General features: G+C 37.8%; 2 protein-coding genes across 2 annotated transcripts in view; one reads left to right on the forward strand and one right to left on the reverse strand.

Annotated features, from left to right (window-relative positions):
• The window catches only part of si:ch211-193k19.2 (uncharacterized protein LOC100034574 homolog), a 1,126,861-nt gene that overhangs the window by 133,825 nt on the left and 970,098 nt on the right, over window positions 1–22,938 (reverse strand). The window lies entirely within an intron of this gene.
• Window positions 17,938–22,291, forward strand: sla1a (Src like adaptor 1a). Its single transcript, XM_034241036.1, is given in 8 exon segments — window positions 17,938–18,382; window positions 18,953–19,052; window positions 19,242–19,328; window positions 19,634–19,737; window positions 20,494–20,625; window positions 21,023–21,100; window positions 21,103–21,148; window positions 21,697–22,291. Coding segments are annotated over 8 exon segments (810 nt in total). The 5' UTR covers window positions 17,938–18,318; the 3' UTR covers window positions 21,896–22,291.

Genomic DNA, 22,938 nt, shown 5'->3' on the forward strand with positions numbered 1-22,938 from the left:
ATGGTATGTTTGTCAATTTGATCCCATGTAAATGTATTTAATTAATTTGTGTTTTTTTCATGATATGGTTTTTTCACAGCCTGTCCTCCTACAAAAAACGACCATATAGGTCGATTGTTCAGCAGCTAAATACGACCCAGAGTCACGTTTTAAAGTGTAGCACCTCTAGTGGTCGTGTAAGAAACAACATGCTCCTGTCGATTGCAAACGCTCCGGAGGGTCGTTTATTCACAAATTACCCTCTGGAAAATCCTAAATTGTGGAATAGTTTGGCCATTAAAATGCTTTTTTATTAGATTTCTAGCGAGAAGTGTATATTGTACTTTTATAATCTACGTCCAGTGGATGTGTAGGATCTACAGTTTGATAGATATACGAAGATAATTTGAGGTCTCGCCAGGAGAACGTGTACTGTATATGGGGCAGCTTCCATGTAAAGTTAGCATGGGTGAAAACAGTATTTCCGGTCTCGAAGTTTTCATAATAAAACCGGAAGTATTCCCCACACTGTCAAATGATCTCCATTACTCATCCACTTAAAAACATCAGTTTATCCTTGTTAATTACACAATATTGATTGGTTTAAATTGTGTACAATGCTTTTGTGTTTTTAACCTTCGATTCGGAGAAACAAATAGTTTTTTCGGAGTTTAGACACTACAGAGTTTCCGAAGACACTACACTACCCAGAATCCCCAGCTATCGTTTGGGACTACAACATCCGCCTTGCTTTACAAAGCCCGTGATTAGCCCTCAAGCTCTGTGATTGGATGTTGGAGTGGCAGTGCGACAAGGTTACGCCGAATGTCAAACAGCTCTTTTAAATGGAATGGAACCACGCCAGACTATCCAAAACTGGACTTGGACGGGTCCAGCCCAGCCCTCCCCCACAGAATTACACATGCTGGCTATTGTGTGTTTCGCAATATGTTCTATGGCACGTCTCTACTGGGAATTGTAGTTTTATAAGACGTTTTCGTATTTCCCACAATTAGAAGTTGCCAGTATTAAACTGTATACATCCCTGGAGGTTTAGGGGATACGAAACACATTGGTGTTATCAAATTTAAAACATATAATTAATACATGGGTGAAAATTGCTTGTGCCCATAATGGGCAGCATTAATATACCCACATGACAGCTAAGGTCAGAAGAGCTTTATTTAACAGCTGGTCTTATGTCTGTGACCCCTCCTGTTGTTAATTGATAAGCCTGAAACATGCACTTGTCAAGGTTCAGATGCACATTTAGCAAATATGGCAGTAGCCATCGATCATCTTAAGATAAGATACTTTATTGATCCCAATTTGGGAAATGTTTTTGTTACAGCAGCATGTACTACTTTGTTATACTCCACTACAATTCAGAGGTCAACCTAGTATTTTTACTCTACTACATTTATTTTTGTTACTTTGCAGATTCTGATTAATGATGTGAAATATAAACAACCCTTAAATCAGACTTTCGTTACGCCTGAGTAAAATTCAGCCTTATCAGTTTGTCTGTTTTGCACATCCACCTGTTAATATATTTGGACGTCCTGCACTAAACTGTTTTATTGTAGAGATCACTACAGTATCTTCTTGATATTTTCTATTCTATATTTCTATCATTGACCCCTATTTTGTATGTAGGCTACTCTTAATATTTAAATGTTTTCATAAAAATTAAACGTATTCAACAACTAAATTCAATAACGTGCTTTAACCACTAGGAGGTACGGTTTAGACCAGTGGTCTAGTTAATAAAACATAATAATATCAAACATAATATGACTATTCACTTTATTGTGAAATTAAAACAGAACGGTAAAGGAAAATACAGTTTCAGTCTCTCAATGTGAAGCTTATGCATTGTACCATAAACTTGTATAGACCTGTAACAGTCAACTGCATGAGGAGTTGGAAAGGTAGTTCAGAAAATCAGTAATATCTTTAAAAACTACAAAAAAATCCCTTTCTATCAGCTGTGCACCGTTACGGTGTAAATACAGACTATCTACTTATTGGATCAAATATAAAAGTCAGCTGAATTAGTGTTGATACTGCAAGGAGACGTATTGTGTGAAAATAAATGGAAGATGTTGTTTAATTGTTGATATTTTATGGTCCACGTCACGTATTCAGTTTTGGCGGCATCTCTTCCAGTTTGTCAAAAGGTCTTCTGATCAGGGCTCTATAAATACATATCTACGGCAGATATGTAATATTTAATGCAGCCGAACCGTGTATTACAATGCCGTTATGTGATGACTTTCAAAGAGAAAAGCAAGAACACTCGGAATAAAGTATTATTTTTATTTTTTTTAAATGTTTTCCGATTTCATATCACATAAACACCATATCCCGACGTGCATTGCGGCGTGATTTTAGCCTATCAAAACCTCTGAAAAAAGAAATGTGTCTCTCAGAATCGAAAGAGAAAACCCTATGGGAAAAACACAAAAGCATTGACACAATTTAAACCAATTAATGTCGTATAATTAACTAGAATAAACTGATGTTTTTTAGTGGATGAGTACTGCAGATATCACTGTTAAATCATTTGATCATTGGTTTTATTATGAAAACGTCGAGACCGGAAATACTGTTTTCAACCCGTAACTTTACATGGAAGCTTGCCGCATATACACGTTCTCCTGACGAAACTTCAAATCATCTTCGTAATATCTATCAAACTATAGATCCTACATAACGACTGTACGTGGATTCTAAAAGTACAATATATACTTCTCGCTAGAAATCTAATCATAAAGCGTTTTAATGGCCAAACTATCCTACAATTTAGGATTTTACAGAGAGGGTTATTTGAGAATAAACGACCATCTGTAACGTTTGCATTCAACGGGAGCACTAGAGGCCGACAACTTTAAAACGTAATTATAGGTCGTATTAAGCGCTTGAACAAACGACATATTTGGTCGTAATAAGGGCTTAAACAATCGACCCATTTGGTCGTAATAAGGGCTTAAACAATCGACCCATTTGGTCGTATGAGTTGGAGGACTTGTTGTTTTTTCAAGATGTTGATATTATGTTACTTGAAATCCTGAAGTGAGAGTTTTTATTGCCATGATTTTACAAGTCTGCAAACTAGCACCACCCCAAGACTAAATATATTTCATAAAAACTCATGGATTAGTGTAAAGACGGCATCAGTTCAGATTCACATTTTATAATATTCTGTGCTGTCTGACAACTTTATAAACCCCATTTATTCAATTTAATTAAATAAACCTTTATTCAACATTTCCATTCTTCACTGAAACAATAGAGAGACAGGAAAGAAACGTTTCAGACCCCATGTGGCATCATTCACGCTCATGTGAGCATCTGTCCTCCATTTTCTGAACCGATAGCGGTAATTAGTGTTAACTGCTTCACATGGACCTGCATTATGCACCATTAGCTGACGTTGATCAAAGGGCTGCTGCATGCAAACTCTTCAGTGATATTCATGTCTCAGTTGTGGTACTTTTGGCAAAAATATTTTTTGAATGAAAGCCAGGTCTGAGGTGACTAGTGCTTCTCACATGAGGTGGATATAGAGCTCAGTTTGACTTGAATTCATAGTGTTTAATGATTCAGTGGAAGGCTAAAGGGAAAGGTTGTTTAAGGGACAGGCTTAATAGGGAGGAGAGAGAAAAAGAAACATTAAGTAATCTAAAATATATTGACTTTACTGTAATAATTAAGCTAAAGCTAGCTGGCAATTAGCTTAGCTTAGCACAAAGACTGTAAACAGAAGGAAACAACTAACCTGGCTGTGGCCAAACAAGATCTACCTTCTGGTACCTCTTAAACTAACAAATTAACTCTGTATTTCTTGGTGTTTAATCCCAGATTAAATTGTTTGTTTGTTTACAGTCTTTATGCCAAGTATTCAAACCAACTGGTGGTTGTAACTTCATATAGCATACAGTCTTATTGTACTCTTATTGACCTTTCATTCAACTATTTAGCAAGAAATCAAACAAACCTATTATCCAAAATGTTTGGTTTAGTCTTTTCCACCTTCCTCAGGCCTGGAGGATATCCCAGGATGCATTAGGTGGAGAGCTGGCAACACTGTAGAGGCGTGTCTTCATACACAAACGGCATTGATCCTGAGGTCAACAGCTCTAATCACTGCAGAACCCCCTGAGCACTGTGTATATGGAAGTAAAGGAGCGAGTAAAGCACTGCAGGTATGAAAGTGTGATGGATGGCTTGATTACGGGAGCCGACCATCTATGACTCCGGTCCCCTCATTAAAATCCCCTCAACTCACAGAGAAGCCTTGAAGTGAAAATGTGTTTTGGAAATCTTTCAGCTTCAAAGTCAAGTGGAGTCGGTAATCTGCCCTAGAATGGGAGAGTGAATTTACAACACCTTGAGGCGACCAAAAACTGCTGAGGTGACACGTAAAAAAAAGTTCACAACACACCAGTAGTGTGGGAAAATCGGACTTTCCTTTTTCTATGCAGCTAGTGGCCTCATAATAGTTGGTAAACCTCTTAAAAACAGCAGTGTGTTTTCTGTGGAGAAAAAGCTCAACATTAGAACAATCAGTCTTGCAAGAAAATCTTTCTGACTGTTTATAAATGTAAAGACCATTTTTTAAAGTTAATTTAAGTGCAATGCACCAAAGTAATTATAATATCTCAAAACCTCAGCATGAATAGTAATTAATTAAAACAAGAACAATAGTAACATATCCAATAACTGCGATATAGACGGTTTAAAGAAATTGCCATTTGGTAAATATGATCATCTTTTTAACCTTAGTCTTAATAGAACTTGGTGAGCCATGTAGGCCTTTATGCTTAAACTATAGGAGTGTCTTGTTTTTGTGTGTGTATGTGTGACAGAGAAAGGGCATGGCAGGCTAGTAGACTAGTCCGGTAATTATACCATCTTTATATAGCTGTGGCCTGGCTGAGGACTGAGGAAAACATCTGCTGAGCTCCACAGATATGAGAGTCTTGCATGAACTCGAAGCGGTTTAATAGCCCGCTATTGCTCACTCTTGCTTTAGGTATTTATTTTGGTGATATGTATGATTCTTAATAGATGTCCCTACGTCAGTGAAGGCCTTGTAAAGCCAACAGCACATATGTACAGTTCAAACAAGGCTTACAAAAAAAAAAGCCACTCAGTCACTAAACATCAGCCTACATGAAATTATCGTAGCATGTTTTATATGTGTAAGGTTGGGTAAATAAATATATTAAGAATGTATGTATTATTCCTTTGACAGATTGCACAACTTTGTAAATGATTCTCCACCTTAGTAACAGTTCTTAGGAAGAAATGTTTATATAAAACTCAAGTTTCCATTCAAGCCAGTGTTCGTTGTTAAATGTTCTGCAAACAACAAGTCAACGTTTGTGTTGTGGTCCAATGCTATCACCTCTGTATAAAAGGCTGCGAATGAAAAACATTCACATGTTTGTTATGCAAATGTGTGCAGACATGATTTTGATTTGCTTATGATTAAAATGTCTTTAATTTTCCTCTCTGAGCAGCTGATTTTCCACTGGCTGACCCACCAAGGCAAGATAACTCTAGTGAAAAATGTCGGTCTGACATTTCCTTTTCCTTTCAAACGACTGCCTGTTTGTCTCCTCTTTAGACGTCTGCAGCTACACATCTAGACAACAACAGATCAATCAGGATTGTACTGACCAAATGGAAATCAGAATATTAAAGAATGCAATCTTTCGTCCAACGATGTTAAACTTATTTATTTAAAACTAGTTTGTGTCAGCTGTGTTTGAAAACCCCCCCCGTATATCATTACAAATCACAATTGTCCGACAATATAACCACAGTAGAGGTAAGTCAAACATTTTCAAAGCTTTATATGAAATTAATTGAAATTGTGAATGTCTTTTCTAGATTATACCCGGGGACTCTGTGAAAAGCTAGATGTATTATTTGCCAACATGATGGTGTTCAAAAGAAAATGTCAGTGTTATTTTACCATAAATGTAACATCCGAGTGAATATAACTTTGGTGCCACGTTAGTTGAAATGAAATTCCTCACCTCATGTCAGCCTTGTTCTGATATTTAAGCCCAGGCTCAGACATGCCTCATGTGAATGTCTTGGTACTGGTACTGTACCAGCCTCTACAAACGTTGTGTGTGTGTGTGTGTGTGTGTGGTGTGTGTGTGTGTGTGTGTGTGTGTGTGTGTGTGTGTGTGTGTGTGTGTGTGTGTGTGTGTGTGTGTGTGTGTGTGTGTGTGTGGGAGACATCACGTGTGTGTATAAACACCATATATGCCTTCTGAACTTCTACAAAAGCTGTGGTTCATATCTCACGAATGAAGGGCCAGCTGTAACGGGGCCCCTTGCACTCTGCCTGCTTTGAGCATGTGTGTTGCTTCCTTCACTTGTTTAGCTTTTGGCAGGGGAAAGGTGACATGTAGACAAAGCAAGGGTTTAAGATGATGTGAGATCCCAACTGCTGTCAACATCACAACTTTAAACAAAAGCTGCCTTGGAGCATCTGTGAGTGGGTCAACAATATGCGGCATAGTGACGCGTATACATTTCAGCTCAATATGGTTTTGGCTGCAATTCAAACCAAACACTGCCTAAAGTTTTTTTTAACTTTGTGTAGACAATGACTAAAAAAACACAAACATTTGACTGTTTTAGAATATGTCTTCTTTGTAAATGGCTGATTTGTTTAAGCATTTCTTGATTGCATGAACCGAGCCCGAGCCCCGAGCCTTTTCTTAGATTGTTTTACCCTGGATAATCTGCTCTGTCTAAAGACCTAGCCTTAGGTTGTGTGATTTTCTAAAGCTTGCCATTTGCAGCCAAGAATCATCCAAAGGTGCTATCTGACTTGCAGATGGGTACACTGCAAAGAGGTCGTCTCCTTTGAGGCTTTGTTAGCAGCTGTTTATCCAACACAATCTCACAGTCTGCGTACAAATGACACGACTTTGCAAAGGCGTGCAATAGATACGCAGAAGTCCGATTTTGCGTGAATATGATACGCTGATATTGCACCTCAAACATTAAAACAAAGAGCTCTGTGGCTTCAGGTTTGATCGCCGTTCCAATGACAGTTTTAATGTTTGCGGTGCAATAAACGACACAGAAGCTTATTGGGTTATGGTTAGGGTTAAATAAATGGAAAAGATATGTAGAAAATAAACGCATTTAAGATACGTTCATAACAAACGTAACGTGGGAGTATCATATGCACGCAAAATCGGACTTCTGCGTATCTATTGCACGCCTTTACAAAGTTGTGTCATTTGTACGCAGACCGAAGAGAGTGGGCTGGTTGATCACAACCCCTCTGGTATCTTCTATGCATATCCAAATCACTGACAGGGCTAAATGACTTTGAGGCATTTTCAGGCTTTAATGCCAGATCTTTTACATCGGTAACTAATCCCTTCACTCAACATTCGTGGAATCAGCCCTTGGCAGATTTGCAGGTATTTACCCTCATGCTGATACAACCCATTTGTTGGTTGAAAGTGACACATTTTGAAACGCTGTAAGAATAACATGCACAAGGAAAATAGGAAAAACATATTTTGATCAGTTTGAAAGTCCTGGCTGCATTTTCTGCAACTTCTGTTGATATATTTGTGAGCCATCTGAGCTAAACAGAATGTCTCAAAGTCAAGTAAAGTCGTAAACAAGATTTAGAGAGAAGCACATCCCTAGAGAATCCGCTGCAGCAAAACCACATTTTAAACGTCTGTCTGTTTTATGCCAACTCAACTCTGCTCAAACCTGCAGGGACCAGTTGAAAGTGAGACAGTATGACAAGATATCCTGTTTTGCCTTGGTAAATCTCTAACGACTTATATAAGAAGGCTGCAGAGCTGCCAGCATCATTCCAGATAGCTTCAGTATTTTTCCTTTGACCTTTCCTGCTTTGTGAAGTTGGTAACGGGAGTGAACGAGGACCAATTACACACTGGGATGAAAAACAACCTGCACAGCGTCTACACTCGACCATGAAATATGCAAAAGCCAGACACTAAGTCAGTATATTGTTCTGACCCGGGGTCAGATTCTTTTCAAGGCATGCGGTTGCTGACAAGTGAAGTATGGCCTCAAGTGTTTCCTGTTTTATCAGTACAGATTGTTCCAGTCATGGACTCAGTCGGTGCTGCTCAAAACATGTCACAATTAATTGGTTCCACATTATAAAAGTAAAAAAATACAAATAATAATAATAATATAATAATTGTTCTTTTAATGTTGGAGATTAAACTCAGTGATAATAATGAGGTTAAAGTTGAGGAACATCACAGCAAATTAAAAAAAACCGCTTGCTGACAGCAGAAATGGCTATGTAATCACCATATAATGGACTGTGGCCAGTTCTGGCTTGATGCCTTGAACACAGATGACAAGGTGAATTCCAAAGTTAAAAACATCAGGAATGTCAGGAACGAGGGAAATGACAGGAATCACGTTACACATATTCAGCTGTGCTTCTATTGGTGGAATGAACACCGTCAACCATATTCTCCCTCACATGAGTACAGAAATGAAATATTGTTATTATCATTTGTTGAATTAATTGTGTAAAGCCAATAGAGCTTCAGTGTTTAAGCGATTAGATGGAATTTATCAATCCAGTTTTTTGTCATCTAATTATTTTATAAAACAGAGAATGACCACTCTTCACTTGAGCTTGAAGGCTAATGAGCCTAACACAACATACTTGTCTTTCACTTTGTGGTCAGATCAGATTTTGTCATTACCCTTACATTAAGAAAGAGAAGGACAACTGCAATGTTTTTTTATAGGTCAACTTAAAGACTGATACTCAAAGCAATAGCTATCGGTAAATAGTGGCCACTGTGGCCACAAGAGACAATTAAAGATAACAGAAAGGGCTAAACATTAGCTGACATTTGAAACCATTAGCTATTGCTCATACAAGACTAAGGTTGCAACCCTCTGAACTGTTGAATTAAACCGGCGTGGCTTTTGATGCTTATTCATTCAACATTTAATTTGTAAGAGGAGGATTGTCTTGTTAATTCTTTCTAAAGTTACATATGCAAGAAAAGACAACAAATAAATATGCTTTTTGTTAAACTGTAAGTACAAACTCAAAAAGGTACATTTATTTCACACATAAATGGGCCTTACAGTCAGCTGCTCAGGATCAGAGTCAGCATGGAAATATGTTCTGCCACAAATCAAACACACAATTGGGAGACATTGGGCTTTCCTGCACAGATCAGCATCCATGAAAATATATGTATATTATACCCAGCTAGCAAGCCTCGACAACCATGCTTTAATACCTAATGAACAGTGAATTTAGTGCATTTTGGAAATATATTCCCATAGTTCCATTGTGGATTGATTTTCCAGAAAGTAATTAAACAAATGATCTGCCTGGAGGGATAGCAGGAGCTGAAAGATTTCAAACACCAGCCAGTGGAAAATATGTTTAGAGAGTTTTCTTTGTTATGTAACAGTTGCTTGGATTTACTTTTACTGAAAAGTACATACAAAACTAGTGGGGCCCCAGCTAGTGAAATTGTTCAGTGTGCTTTTGTCCCATTTTTACGTTTATTGCATTTACTTTAATAACATTTTTTTTTAACTGAAGTTAATTAACTGAAAATATAACCAACTGTCAGTGAAATCAGCTATTATTACATTGCAAGGTGTAACACACTGCATGTTTCCAGTGAGCATATGCTTACACCAAAACCAACAGTGTGTTTATCAGATTTGACTCTGGGGCTTTTTTAGGGATTTAAATGTCTTAAAAACAGTGGTGTGCCTGTATGTTTGAATGGGGGGGTGGATGTACTTTCACAGGTGCACAGTGAAAACAAGCATCATGAAAATAGCTTGCTGGCGCATAATGACTGGGTAATAGAAGATGACCCAGCAACACACGCCAAACTCCCATCTGGATCGCTGCAGTGAGCGAGTGCGTTCGCTGGTGCAGACGCTCATTATGGGCTCGGCAGGGCTGGCTGGCACAGTAACCGATAGTTACCCTGCTCTGGATGTGAAGGCTGGCATTATCCTGGATGTGTGTGTGTGAGTGTGCATGTGGAGGTGGAGGGCGGGACTGCCAGAATACACAGGTGGCCCGCATGAAGTCACTGATAACAGAGCCTGAAGGATGCCCTGACATTAGGAACACTTTCTCTCTTTGCAGAGCACACCTTTGGGGATTTGCACTTGTTAGTTTAATGACACAATTAGTGAAGAGCTGCACCTCCTTCACTAATGTCTGCATGATGCCAAATCCAACCTGGAATAACCTCAGGAAACCTTACTGACTTTGAGAATTAAAGGGGCTTTCCACAGATTTCACACAACCAAGTTTGCTCGTCACGTGGAGTACAAATATGCAAGTGAAAACCCTTGTAAAATGTCTCCTGTATAACTGAAGGGAGCTCTCTTATGAGAAAATAACCCAGGGAGCGAGGGTCTTACACAAATATGAAAATTATTGGCATTATGGGAAATGAAGGACCTGCTGTTAGGGCTGCTCGATTATGGCAAAAATCATAATCTCGATTATTTTGGTCAACAATTGATATCACGATTATTAAAAACGATTATCCATTTACTTTGAAAACATCAATTTATTGGAGAATTTTTTTTTGAACATTATGTTTTTAACAGTTGATTACCCTGAACTTTAAGTATAATTGAACTGAAAAACCAATTTTAAAAAAATGTATTTGAAAAAAATAAAATAAAGTAATAATAATTAAAAAAAAAATCGTTTTATTTCGATTATGTTGTTTTCGTAATCGTTGCAAGCCATAATCGTAATTGCGAATAAAATACGATATTGAGTAGCCCTACCCGCTGTGTATTTATACTTTATGATATCATGATATCTCCTCTACTGTATCGGTCTTGACACTTTAAAAAGACAAGTTCATCTCACGTCCCTGTAACACTGGATTACAGAATGCATTGCTTCCTGTACAACCCTTATGCGTTTAAAGGCAATTTAAATCCAGTGTAGGAATGGTGGACTCCGCCACAAACAATAAAACTGCTATATACTGAGTTAATTACAGACCAAAATACATTAAATGGCCATGGCTGCAAAAAGGACGACCATAATAGCAACACAAATAGGTTTGATTGTCTGTCAGACCAGCATATACATGAGAAAGAAAAGTGGCATCACATTTTCAGTTTATATGCCAAGATGGTCCACCCGCAGTTCTTCTCAAGTACCACCACTCAATAAGTGCCATCACAGAACTGGATTCCTTTAATGGTGGTCGCGGTTCACAGTAATGTCAATGATGTCATATTTTCCTCTACACAGCTGGGAAAAAAGCCATTAAGTCAGGTCTCATTATGGCAGCAGTCTGGAATGAATGTTTCAGGTCTGGGTTTTCAGGTTTAAAAGTTGTTGTTGTTGATTCACTGAGGAACTTTTGCTTCCTGAGGCTAAGAACCAAGGACAACTTTGCTGCTCTGTGCTCTCTCTCCCTCACAAACTCTGCTATAATGATGCAGTTGTTTGCAAGTTTAGGATCACATTTCTTAATGTAATCTCATCCAATTACGTTACCATCCAAAAAGCCCTGCGTAACTGCACTCTAGGATAAATGCTATGTTATTATGGTTAGTTTAAATCACAAAATCAGCAAAAAGCAGAGCTGTTGAAAATCATTTAAGGATTATTTCTGAGGAAATGTTGTGAACGCTGAAAGGAATGTATTAATGGAAATGATAAGCAGGGAGGGCTGATTTCTTGCACAGATGGTTATGAGGATAAGATGCTCCAGATGCCTGAATGACCCACATGCAGTGACCACATCACATTAATGATTACAGGCTAACTGGGGGAAGATTTTGGACTCTATGTGTATGTAATTGTGGCTCTAAGTTTGTGGCTAGAAAATCTGCAGATACACACACATGCACATATAGCAACGCACCCCCCTGATCCTGTCAATCCTGTGGTTTTGAGTTTGGTTGGTTCAGCCTTGCTTCTGTATTTAGATACTGCTCATTAAAGTGAGTGAACACAGCAACCGCATAAAGACTAACTACCGGTGTCCGAGCATGTGGAATGTGTATTGTTTTTAGCAAAAGAGGAACTGTGGAAGGATTGATTATAGAAACACTCACCTCCCCTGCTTCCCTTCCACTCCCTGCCAAAGAGCCTTAAAGGCATATGAACACATCTTGATTTGGACTTCTAGAAAAAAATATATGATGAGGGGAATTCCTCACAGTTAGTAATTTAGTAATTTCAGACAGAGGGCGTGGAAGTCACTTCTCCTTGAAATGTTCAAACACATCCAGTCAGCTATACAGCAGCCACTGTGGCCAACGCCAAACACAGGCAGAGAGCATCTGTCTTTACGAGAGTGTTGCCCTAAAGAAGCGCTTACAAATGATCGACCGTCTTCAAAGTTATGGCTTTGACTTCCCACAACACGTGTTATAAACGGGCAGTGAGGCATCAATCATGCATGTCTCTCTCGCAATCATCCATACAAGGAGAGTGTCTGACAGCCAAATATCAGCTTTACTGCCAGCGTAACATCTGGAAACACCTGCTGCACTGCTTTTATGAGCATTTTATGAATAAAAACATTTGTTCCGAGTTTATTTTGGTATTCACGAGAGGATATGGATTTAGAAAAAATATAATGTTTTCATTGATATTTAAAGTCAACTTTATTGTCAATCTTTCAGTTTGTGTGTACAGACAGAGATCGAAATACCGTTTCCCACAATCCCGAATACAAAAACAAATATGTATGAAAATATGTATACACTTATATATACACAATCAAAGACACGTTTATACATATGCACACATTAATACCTACATAAAAGCACAACAATCAATATATACAAAATAACAGTCACTTCAATATCTTTGAGAATGTACATTAGTGCAAGACCTGTAATGATTATGATGTATGGCAGATACATTTCCTTTAATTTATTCTCTTTACTTAAACTTGCAGTGGCCTATACGATGTAATTCATGTAATTTGCCAAATAAACACCTGCCTAATCCAATTTTAGACAAACGTTTTCAATCGAGGCAATTAAGATGAATAAGTCTCAATCAATTACGTTTTCCATCCTGATGCAACAAAGGACTGAACCATTGAACTGGTTGGGTTTCACCTGCGTTCTATCGGCTGGTGACTCATTCAGAGACACATGGCCCTGGCACTGTCCGTGACACAAGCCAGGACCTCAAGAGCAAAACAGAAAATAAAAACTTGTAGTCAAGGAGGAAAATGTGAAGAGTGTGGTAAAAGCCTGGTATGCTTTGTATTTTATCTCAAATAGTTGGAAACCCTATTTACTGTGGCTTTTGTAATGTTATATTTATATATTTTGCCAATTGTATTCTGAATCCGTAATGTTTTATCATGCAATTGTGAAACGTACCTTAATAAATGAAGTACAAAGATTAAACGCATATCAGTGATTCGCCAAATTAGAAAATAGATATATACAAATATATAAGAATATGAGCTGTTGACATCACTTTGTGTCTTGAAGAAACAACTACATACCATGGAGGTGAGTGGGACTGTTTGCTTGTCATTTGTTTTATTGTTTTGACATGCGGCTGAACCAAACCCATCACAAAAAGCTTGTCTGCGGTAACACAAAATTGTGAAGAAATGCAAAGTAGATGGAAACATCTGCCAGTAACATTTCCACCAACAAACCAAATTAACTACAATCTACTTTTGAGCGTTCTAAAAATGAATATGAACTGGCCACAGGAAGTGTTGCTCTATTCACTGAGTTTTTTACACTGTCACCACACGAGCTACACGTTGACTATGTGTTTTATTTTCATCTAAAGCCGATGAAGACTTCCTTCCTCTCTTGCAGCCACAACAACTAGAGATCTGGCATCTGACACCAGGCACCACCCACCAAGCTACAGCAGCAGCTCTCTTTCTTTCAGACTTTTTGGTACAGCCTTGAAAAAAGAAACTTCCAAATCCTGTGTACTTTCTCTATAGAATATACTATCTGTCTCTTAGAACTGACTTTACTCTTCCAAATGCACACACACCCACACACTTCACACACACACAGCAGGAAGAACTCAACAAGAGAAACTGCCAGCTCAGTGTTTAAAATGCCACAATGACGGCCGTATGAAACAGGTTTACACGATACCCCCTTTTTAACTCCTTTTAACAAAGATAATTATACTTAACAATGAGGCTGATCTCATGCTCTGCCTCTTTTTTTTCCTTTTATTGCATTACTGTCATGCCTTCTGAAAGGAAAGGTGGCAGGAGAGAAAGAGGCCTAATCGTTTGAAGGTGACTAATCCAGATTTTAATATGGAAAACCACATGAGCTAATGTCTTGAGAGAGTAGTATGGCATGAAAAAGGAATATTCTTATGTAGCCAGGAATTTGAGGCTTAAGATATACTCAATAAATCCTTATATAAGCGTTACATTAAAACGCTTATTGCCTTCAGCCGAAAGGGTAACCTATGATATAAAACATATTGTGGATCTGAGATGAGAACTCAATGGGAGTGTTTTGGTGTCAGGATGAACATCTTAATAGGTATGAATGAGTTTATGATGATGAAGCCAACGTAGAGTGAGACAGGGAGTTAAAAGTCTGGATGAAACTTCAGACAGTTTTTTATCATGTGTAGCCGCCAAAGATAATTAACATTTCTGAAGTCAGACGCGGTTTTTTCAGATAAATGTCCTGCCATGAAACATCATCTGCATACCATAAATTCCCTGACACTCAGAAAATGAACATATACAGACAAACATTTTTAATTAAACTGTGAACCAACTGTCTCAGAAAGATGTGAAACTGATCGTGAAACTGATGTTTTTGTTTCTATTACAAACATAATTTTTAAGTTTATACGTATGAAGACACATTAGCTCATGTATTGCATACTAGTACATTTACTTATTTTCTGCTTTAGAATAAATATAATGGCATTTCTACGCAGATAACTACATGCACGATGTCACATAAAATCTCAGGCTGCTCTACCAAGCATGAAAACTGGCAAATGCTGACTTCCTCTGGGCCAAAGACTAAAGATAACTTTCCAGTATATAACATATATATGTCATAACACTCAAAATAAATACTTCTATATTTGATCTTGTATTTGTTTCTGGGGGCTATTAAGAAAGAGGAATGCGTGGACGGGTGGGAGACTTCACACATATATTTTGGGACTGTCCAACCATTCAGGGCTTCTGGAAGGATGTTCAAAAGGAGATTAAACGGGTGCTGGGCATTACCTTTACTTTGGACCCAGCATTTTATATACTGGGTATACTGCCCAGTGATATGGACAGAAATGTAGCTTTCTTACTAAGAATTCTTCTTCTAATTGCGGAAAAAATTATAACGGTCTCGTGGCTGAACCCGCAGCCCCCCAATATAGTTCCACTGGATGTTTTGAAAATGTTTATTTAATGGAGGAAAATCACAGCAAGGACTACAGCTGAAAAACTGACAAAATTCGAAGAAAAAATGGTCCCCATTAATACAAGCAACACCAGATCTCTAGCAGCACCTCTTTACTTATTTATTTGTATTTCTTTCTTTTTCATTTATTTTATTCACTGCACTTGTACTTGTTTCATCTGGATGGTAAAGCACTGGCTCTTACTATCATAAGGGTTCAGGTATTGTGCGATCATGTTTCCGATGAGGGGGAGTGATAATATCTGTAATATGTTGATAATGTTTGCACAATATAGAAATTGATAACACTAAGAAACTGTATGTCCTTTTGGTGCCCAAGGAGGGTATGTATGATTAATCCTGGGGGTATTAATAGCTGCAGTTATGTAAGCATCTCCATGTATGTTCTATTGCTGCATCTGACGAAGAGATAGGTTGTTGTGCTCCATATCTCTGTTTCTTATCCTATATCTAATAGAACTGCTCGGGTCTTGATAGATTGAGTGGGGAAGTTCATGAGATCTTTCTAGAGGGTTATCAAGAATAACTTTTATCCAATGACCTTTTCCCTCTCTGTCTGTGTCTGTGTATTCTCTTGTTCCGATTAACCCAGCTTAATCTTTTTTCTTGTTTTGTATCTATATCTATGCCGGGATCCGGAGTCGAGGCTGATCCTCTTGCTGTAGTCCTGTGTCTTGGATCCTCTATCCTGAGTTCTGGATTAAGTCGTGGACTTCGGGTCGTGGCTGAACCTGTCTCTGCGGTCCTGCCTTGGGTCTCGCCATGCTGCTTCCCTGATGGCTTCCATAGGATTGTAGCTGACATCCTCGTGGATTCATCTTCTTATTACAGACACATGCATTTCCTAACATTCGGTTCTATATGCTTGTAAAATGTATTATCTCTTCGATTTACACACGGCATCTATTGCACGTCTGTCCGTCCTGGGAGAGGGATCCCTCCTCTGTTGCTCTCCCTGAGGTTTCTCCCATTTTTTCCCCTTAAACTGTGGGTTTTTCTCTGGAAGTTTTTCCTTGTACGATGTGAGGGTCTAAGGATAGAGGGTGTCGTTTTTTCTCATACTGATATTCTGAACAATCTGTGCTGTTGTATTTGCTGTAAAGTGTCTCTACTGTAGGCTATTTTTATTATATGTACAGCACTTTGGCTCGACCAAAAATCGTTTATAAATATGCTATATAAATAAAACTTGATTTGAGTTGATTTGATATTGATGTTATGTATGAAAAATAAATAAAAAGTTAAAAAAAAAAGAAAGAAAGAGGAATGCACTTTTGAATGCTTAAGCACAGCCTAAATACAGGAGTTAAGGGCGGAGAAGTCTCTGAATTACTAACTAAACTAATGTACTGCAGCAACAATAAACTATTTTCATTTCGGATTAATCCGACATTTCTTTTTTATTTATTTATTGATGGCATTTGTTGAGAGAGTTAGATAGGAATAATGCTCTCACGTTGTACCATGAATACAAAAGTACAGATGGAAAACAGTTAGCTTAGCACAAAGCCTGGAGACAAGGGAAAATAGTAGGTGGTAGGTCCCCAGTCAGGAAGTCTTTATCGTTCCAGTAAACAGTGTCTGCCTTGAGCCAGACAAGAAAGTGCATAGAACACCTTAAATCCAATTAAGATAATATTTTACACTTTTTTGTAAGGATTTAATAAACGAGATATAATGTGTTAAGTAACACATTTTGCTACAAGATGAATCTCATTTCTGTTGGACAAAGCCCCCCAAAGAGAGTATTTATGCCTAGCCAATGGTGACTGACTGTCCAAAATTAAAGATAGTCAATCGAATCCAACATAAAACAAAGAAGAGCCTTATTTGCAATGGAGAAGCTGGAACAAGGTAATGCTTGATAAAAAACTCAAATGAATCAAACATTGATACATTTTCTGCCACTCTACTAGTTTGACTAATCATTTCAGCTTTAATGTATCTTAAAATAGTTCTATGCTACACATAAAAACATAATTAGTCAGTAAATACTAATAGCTCATTAGACTGTATTAAAGCATTCATAAAATAAGGTTGATCTCTTCTGGAACATCAGTAACATTATCAGCGTTTGTATGTTAACACGTTTTTTTAGCAAACATTAAAGCTTTCGGTTGCTGTAAATAACTACATTTAAATAGTGTTGTGTGCACCCTTACTTTCAGGAGTGAGTGTGTCAAAAATACTTGTGCGGGCCTTCTTCCTCATTTCATTACAGGAAGTGAGTTTGCAGTCAGATGCAGAGCTGTCGTCACACTCTGTGACAGGTCATTGCTGTAAGCTGTTATGAACATGATACTTCTGTAGTAGCGGTCTCGGCTGCTGCCACCATGGGTCATTATCTCTTTAAACACACTTGATGCCATCACAGCAGGCCATCTACAACTCCCACAGGTAGGTGTCTACAATTTATACCGCCAGCCGCATTCAAAGCTTTCCATCTCGGCAGGTTGTTGACATTTCACATTATTTCTCCATACTGGCCAACACTGTGATGCAACCTAAGGGTATGGTCACAGACAGGATCTGTTGAAATGCCTCATGGTGTAATTTATGAAATGTGAATTGCATTTTAAAACAAGCGGACATGATTTTGCAATATGTGAATTCAATATCATTATTCATTGGTGTACACAGGGTTGGGTTTACCAATGGAAAATTCTGACTGATAGCATCTAGCCCCAGCTTCCCTATTCTGAGTATGTTGTTTGAGATAGGTCAATGGTCAGCTTATAGGAAGTAAAAGCTGTGTGGAGTGGCAGCAGTAGAGAGGTTTAGTTTCATAACAGAAATACAGACACATGAGTGGAACATTTGTTTGTAGGTTCACAGTCGTTCTGTCCTTGTGCCTTGACTCCAGGCTGGAGGATGGGGAATATAATGCGAGGTGAGAGTGCCAAGGAGACGATCAACACAGACAGCTCTTTAAAAGGTAAGAATGCTTAAAGATGATTTTAAATAACATAATTTGAGTTGTATAAGAAACTGTTGTGGAAACGTTTGTCGCTGTGCCTACTCCAGTTTAGGGTAGCAATTAAGGGCTGTTGTCATTTTAAATGAATCTGCCTATCATTTCTTTTGTTTATTCAATACATGTTTTGGCCTATAAAAATGTCATAAATTACAAGTTATTTCAAAGTTAAGGGGACGTTTTTTAACGTTTGTTTTGATCATTTAAACCTCCAAGAAATTCAGTTTAAATTGATATCAAACAGAAAAAAGCAGGACATCTACTTTTTTGATTAATTTAACAAACATATACTTTAACAATTCTTAAAATAGTTAAAATTACTAGTTATCCACTTTCTTCGAATGCACAGCCTGATTGTATCGGAGATGTCATGATCTTAAGCTAAACTCAATGACTTAAACAAAAGGAATTTCCGAGGTGTAGTCCCACACATCTCTGGACTTTTCTAAATCATGATGTCTTTGTATTTGCATTAGTAAATGTCAGCTGTACTCTGTTTGTAGAAAAGGCTGTAACTATTGTTCTCGGCAGGCCTGGAGGACGACATGGTGGTGGTGCTTCAGGACTACCCGTCGCCGGACATCAGCGAGCCGATCTACAGGATGGGGGAGAAGCTCAGACTCATAGCTCAGTACGTTCATGCATTAGCTTTCTTCATTTAAAACCATTTCAGTTTCTTCTGTCCCTGGCGTTAACTTGGTAGATGGAAGATCTCAAATCAAAATGAGGAAATACAGTTGAATTAGTTACTTGATGCAGGATAGAGAAGTGTTCACACGAAAGGTCAATGTTTGATTCCTCTTTGCTTCTTCCTGGTCAGGGAGTCTTACTGGTGGAGAGTACGCTCCATCCAAACACAAAAGGAGAACTACATACCCAACAGCCATGTGGCAAAGGTGTACCATAGGTAAGTAGAACCATATTGAAACCATCCGCCAATATCGGCATCATTGATCTGTTTCAACATAACATCAAGAATATCAAATGCATCTTTTTCCACTACAACAATCTGAAGGAAGTTGCGGGAGATGTTATTATTAACACAAAATATTCATCAAATTAGTGTTGTACGTGTAGATTTTATGTTTATTTGTTGTGTATGATAATGTTAATATATAATAAAATGAAGGGATTGATTCAGTTTAAAAACATAAAAGTCTAAAATGCAATGAGTATTTAATGTGATCGCTAACACATGACTTTTTTTGTCAGTTGGCTGTTTGAGGGGGTGGAGAGGCAGAAGGCCGAAGAGCTGCTCAGTTTACCCGGGAACAGAGTGGGCTCCTTCCTGGTGAGGGAGAGTGCCAGGGAGAGAGGTGAGTGCTTTCTGTACAATGTTTAAGAGTTTCTGCATCGGAAATATTAAGACTGTTTACAAGTAAGCAAGTACTCTTTCAGATGTTAGGAGAAGTGAAAGGGTTTTTACTAAAGTTTCCCCTGATGGCTTTAAATAAAAGGAATTGAGGATTAGGGATAGATTTTTTTTTTATGTTAGAATTTACAGAAAATCCGTTTTGGGGGCATCAAGATGGTATACGGCCATTTGCTTCAACTCAATGTTTTCTGTATGTAGAGGCACATTTCTAAAAAGAAGTCACAACTACAAAAATAAGCTGAAGGAAAATACATTTGATGAAATACACTTATTCACTTTCTTGCCGAGCATTAGATAGATAATGCCAAGAAACGTAGTCAAAACAGCGTAGACAAAGAAATTGATACTTTTTCACTTTTTTTCTTACTGATTAAACAAATATTGCATTATTAATTATCATGGTTATTATACTTACAATGTGACGATAAGCAGTTTTCTTTTACTTTTGCTAACAAATATTTGTTTAAGGAAACAAAATCTCCCCTAAAAAATTCTGTGCGGTCAGAGTATGATCTGAAACTTTTCTTTACCAATGATACAAAAATACTCATTTCGAGAGGAAATATACTACAGAACAGGATTGACATTCACTTCTGCTTTTATATTGTCCCAACCTTTTCTAGTATCGATTAAGAGTGGATCAATTGTTATTGATGTTTTTGGTTTCTTGTTGAAATGTGTGTTTCTACATCCTCAGGTCTGTACTCGCTCTCAGTGAAGCACAGGAGTGTAAAGCACTATCGTATCTTAAGACTGGACAACAGCTGGTACTACATCTCCCCTCGCCTCACTTTCCAGTGCCTAGAAGATATGATCAACCACTACTGTGGTGAGTGTATGCACACACACTGAGATACGTAACTATGCGCAGATAAGTATGTCTAAAATCAAACAAAAAGGAAATAAGCATCATGATAAAGGAGAGCCGTACACACGCACATAAACATCATCAAATGCGATTAAGCACTGAAAATAGTACATCATGTTCTTAATATAAACTGTTTGCTCATCAGTGGTCGACTTTCGATATATATATCCTGCTTTTACAGAATATCTTTGTACAAAACAGGAAATGAGATACAATATGCATGCTAGATAAGGACGACTGTTGAGTTTGGTTTGAAATGTTTGCCTGAGCGTTGAAAGGAGTAAATGCAAATAATTTATTCTGTTTGTTTGTTATCCTGTGAGAATGATTTAAACTTCCCCTATTGATGCCTTTTCAGACGCTTCAGATGGCCTCTGCTGTGCTTTAACCTCCCCCTGTCAGTCGAGCACGACCCCCCCCGCCTGACTCAGCCCCACCTCGTAGTGATGAGACGCAACTTTGGACTGGAAAGACAAATAGACAGGTACAACTGATTGATGATATTTACCAGCTTTAATCGGGCAGTGCATGATGCTTGTCCAATGGTGGCTTATTTTGTGTCACCATATAACTGTTTTTATAAGGTGGACACTGTAAATGCAGTATAAAACAGTTTTTTACTGCATTTCTAAATAGCAATGGTCAAATGTAAGATTGAATAATCTGCACATTACTTTTTCAAACAACAAATGAATGGTTTCACCAATGAAATGTTGGAAACTGTGAAAAATCAATCCCAAAATGGCTGATAATGAAATAGCTTGTTTTTATTCTGACCCACTGTCTGAAAATATTGAATCTTCGAACTACAGCCATTTCTCATGACAAATGTCTGAAACAATTCAAATAAATTAAATAAATGTCTTTAAATTGACAAATTATTTATTCAACTTCTTGTTATTGAATTTAGTTGATCGATTCAAATAAAGTAATGGCTTGAAATCAAGATGTGGATAAACATCAATGAAAGAGAAAATAAAAGCATTACGATTCTTAGTTTTCATTATTATTTCTGTAATTTCCTCTCTACAGCAAGCAGCTGGTGAGCACAGAGAGCTGCGGTGACAACATGGTGAGCTATGGAGTCAGGAACAGCATCGCTGCCTACCTGTCCTTTTCTGGGAATCGAGACCCTGCACAGATGAGAGCCGCCAGCAGGAGGAAAAAGAGTAAATCTATGTATGCTCTCCCTGAGAACGGCCACGGAACCATTGACTATGAGGACTTCTAGAGACAGCAGCGGGGTTCAAAGAATGAAATACCTTCAGGTTGAAGGCAGTAGAGGGCATCCTTCTCAGCAGCATCCCAAACCTCGAAGTGTGCTATAGCTTCTAATGTGAGCACTTGAAGTACTTTAACAATAACGCAAATTGCATGAGCGCTTACACTTTGACTCAGCTAATAAGATGGAACTTTATGGAGTTGAACTGGACGATGGTGCAATTGAACTGTGGTGTGTATTCTGGACGAGTCATGATCACAAACAGCCGGCATTAGGAGAGCGAAGAACAATGTTATGGGTATTGTTTGGTAATTATATTATTCATATTTGTGTGTGTATATTAGTATTTGTGGCTTTCAAACTATTCCCAGTGTTCTTAATAAATGTGATATGGTTAAAAAGCAATCTTTTGAACCCATAGATATCTCTTTTTGTTGCCACCACATATTTTCATCTTATTATGTTGATTTAAAAAATGGGCTAGCAAATAGTTGCTTTTTTGCAAATCAAGCAGACATGGAGCAACATTCACAATCATTTGGAGTTATGTTTATGTCCCCCTTGATAAGTCTGATGTCAATTATCCTTTTATCTCTGTTTTGGTCTCAACCAATTACTGAAGAAAATATGTGGCCCTTTGGTTGCTAAATGCTCCACTCTGCTCACCAGCTAGTCGCTAAATTGGTTTATCAAAGCTGGGAACTGGCTGATTCTTATGACAGGTTTTAATTGTTTGTCACTACAAGCATACCACTTTCACATTTAAACAAAGTCTATTGATCCATCCTAAATATACTGTAGAAGGATTAGAGAGAACTTAAGTCTAACATATTCTGTGTGGAGGAAGTAGAAGAAATAACCATTTGAGAAAATGATAAAACATTCCCTGATTGGTTCTCAACATAATTCACAAGAGGAACAAACTAAAATACATTGGGTAAAGGTGACTGCATAAATTCACATTTCAATTCGATTTATGGTACTTGGGCGGATGTGGTGCTGCAAGATCTATGAATCTAATTCGATTGTCAATATTTTTTTTATTCTGTCCA

The sequence above is a fragment of the Gymnodraco acuticeps genome, unplaced genomic scaffold (assembly GCF_902827175.1).
Source record: "Gymnodraco acuticeps unplaced genomic scaffold, fGymAcu1.1, whole genome shotgun sequence".
Classification (NCBI taxonomy): Eukaryota; Metazoa; Chordata; class Actinopteri; order Perciformes; family Bathydraconidae; genus Gymnodraco; species Gymnodraco acuticeps.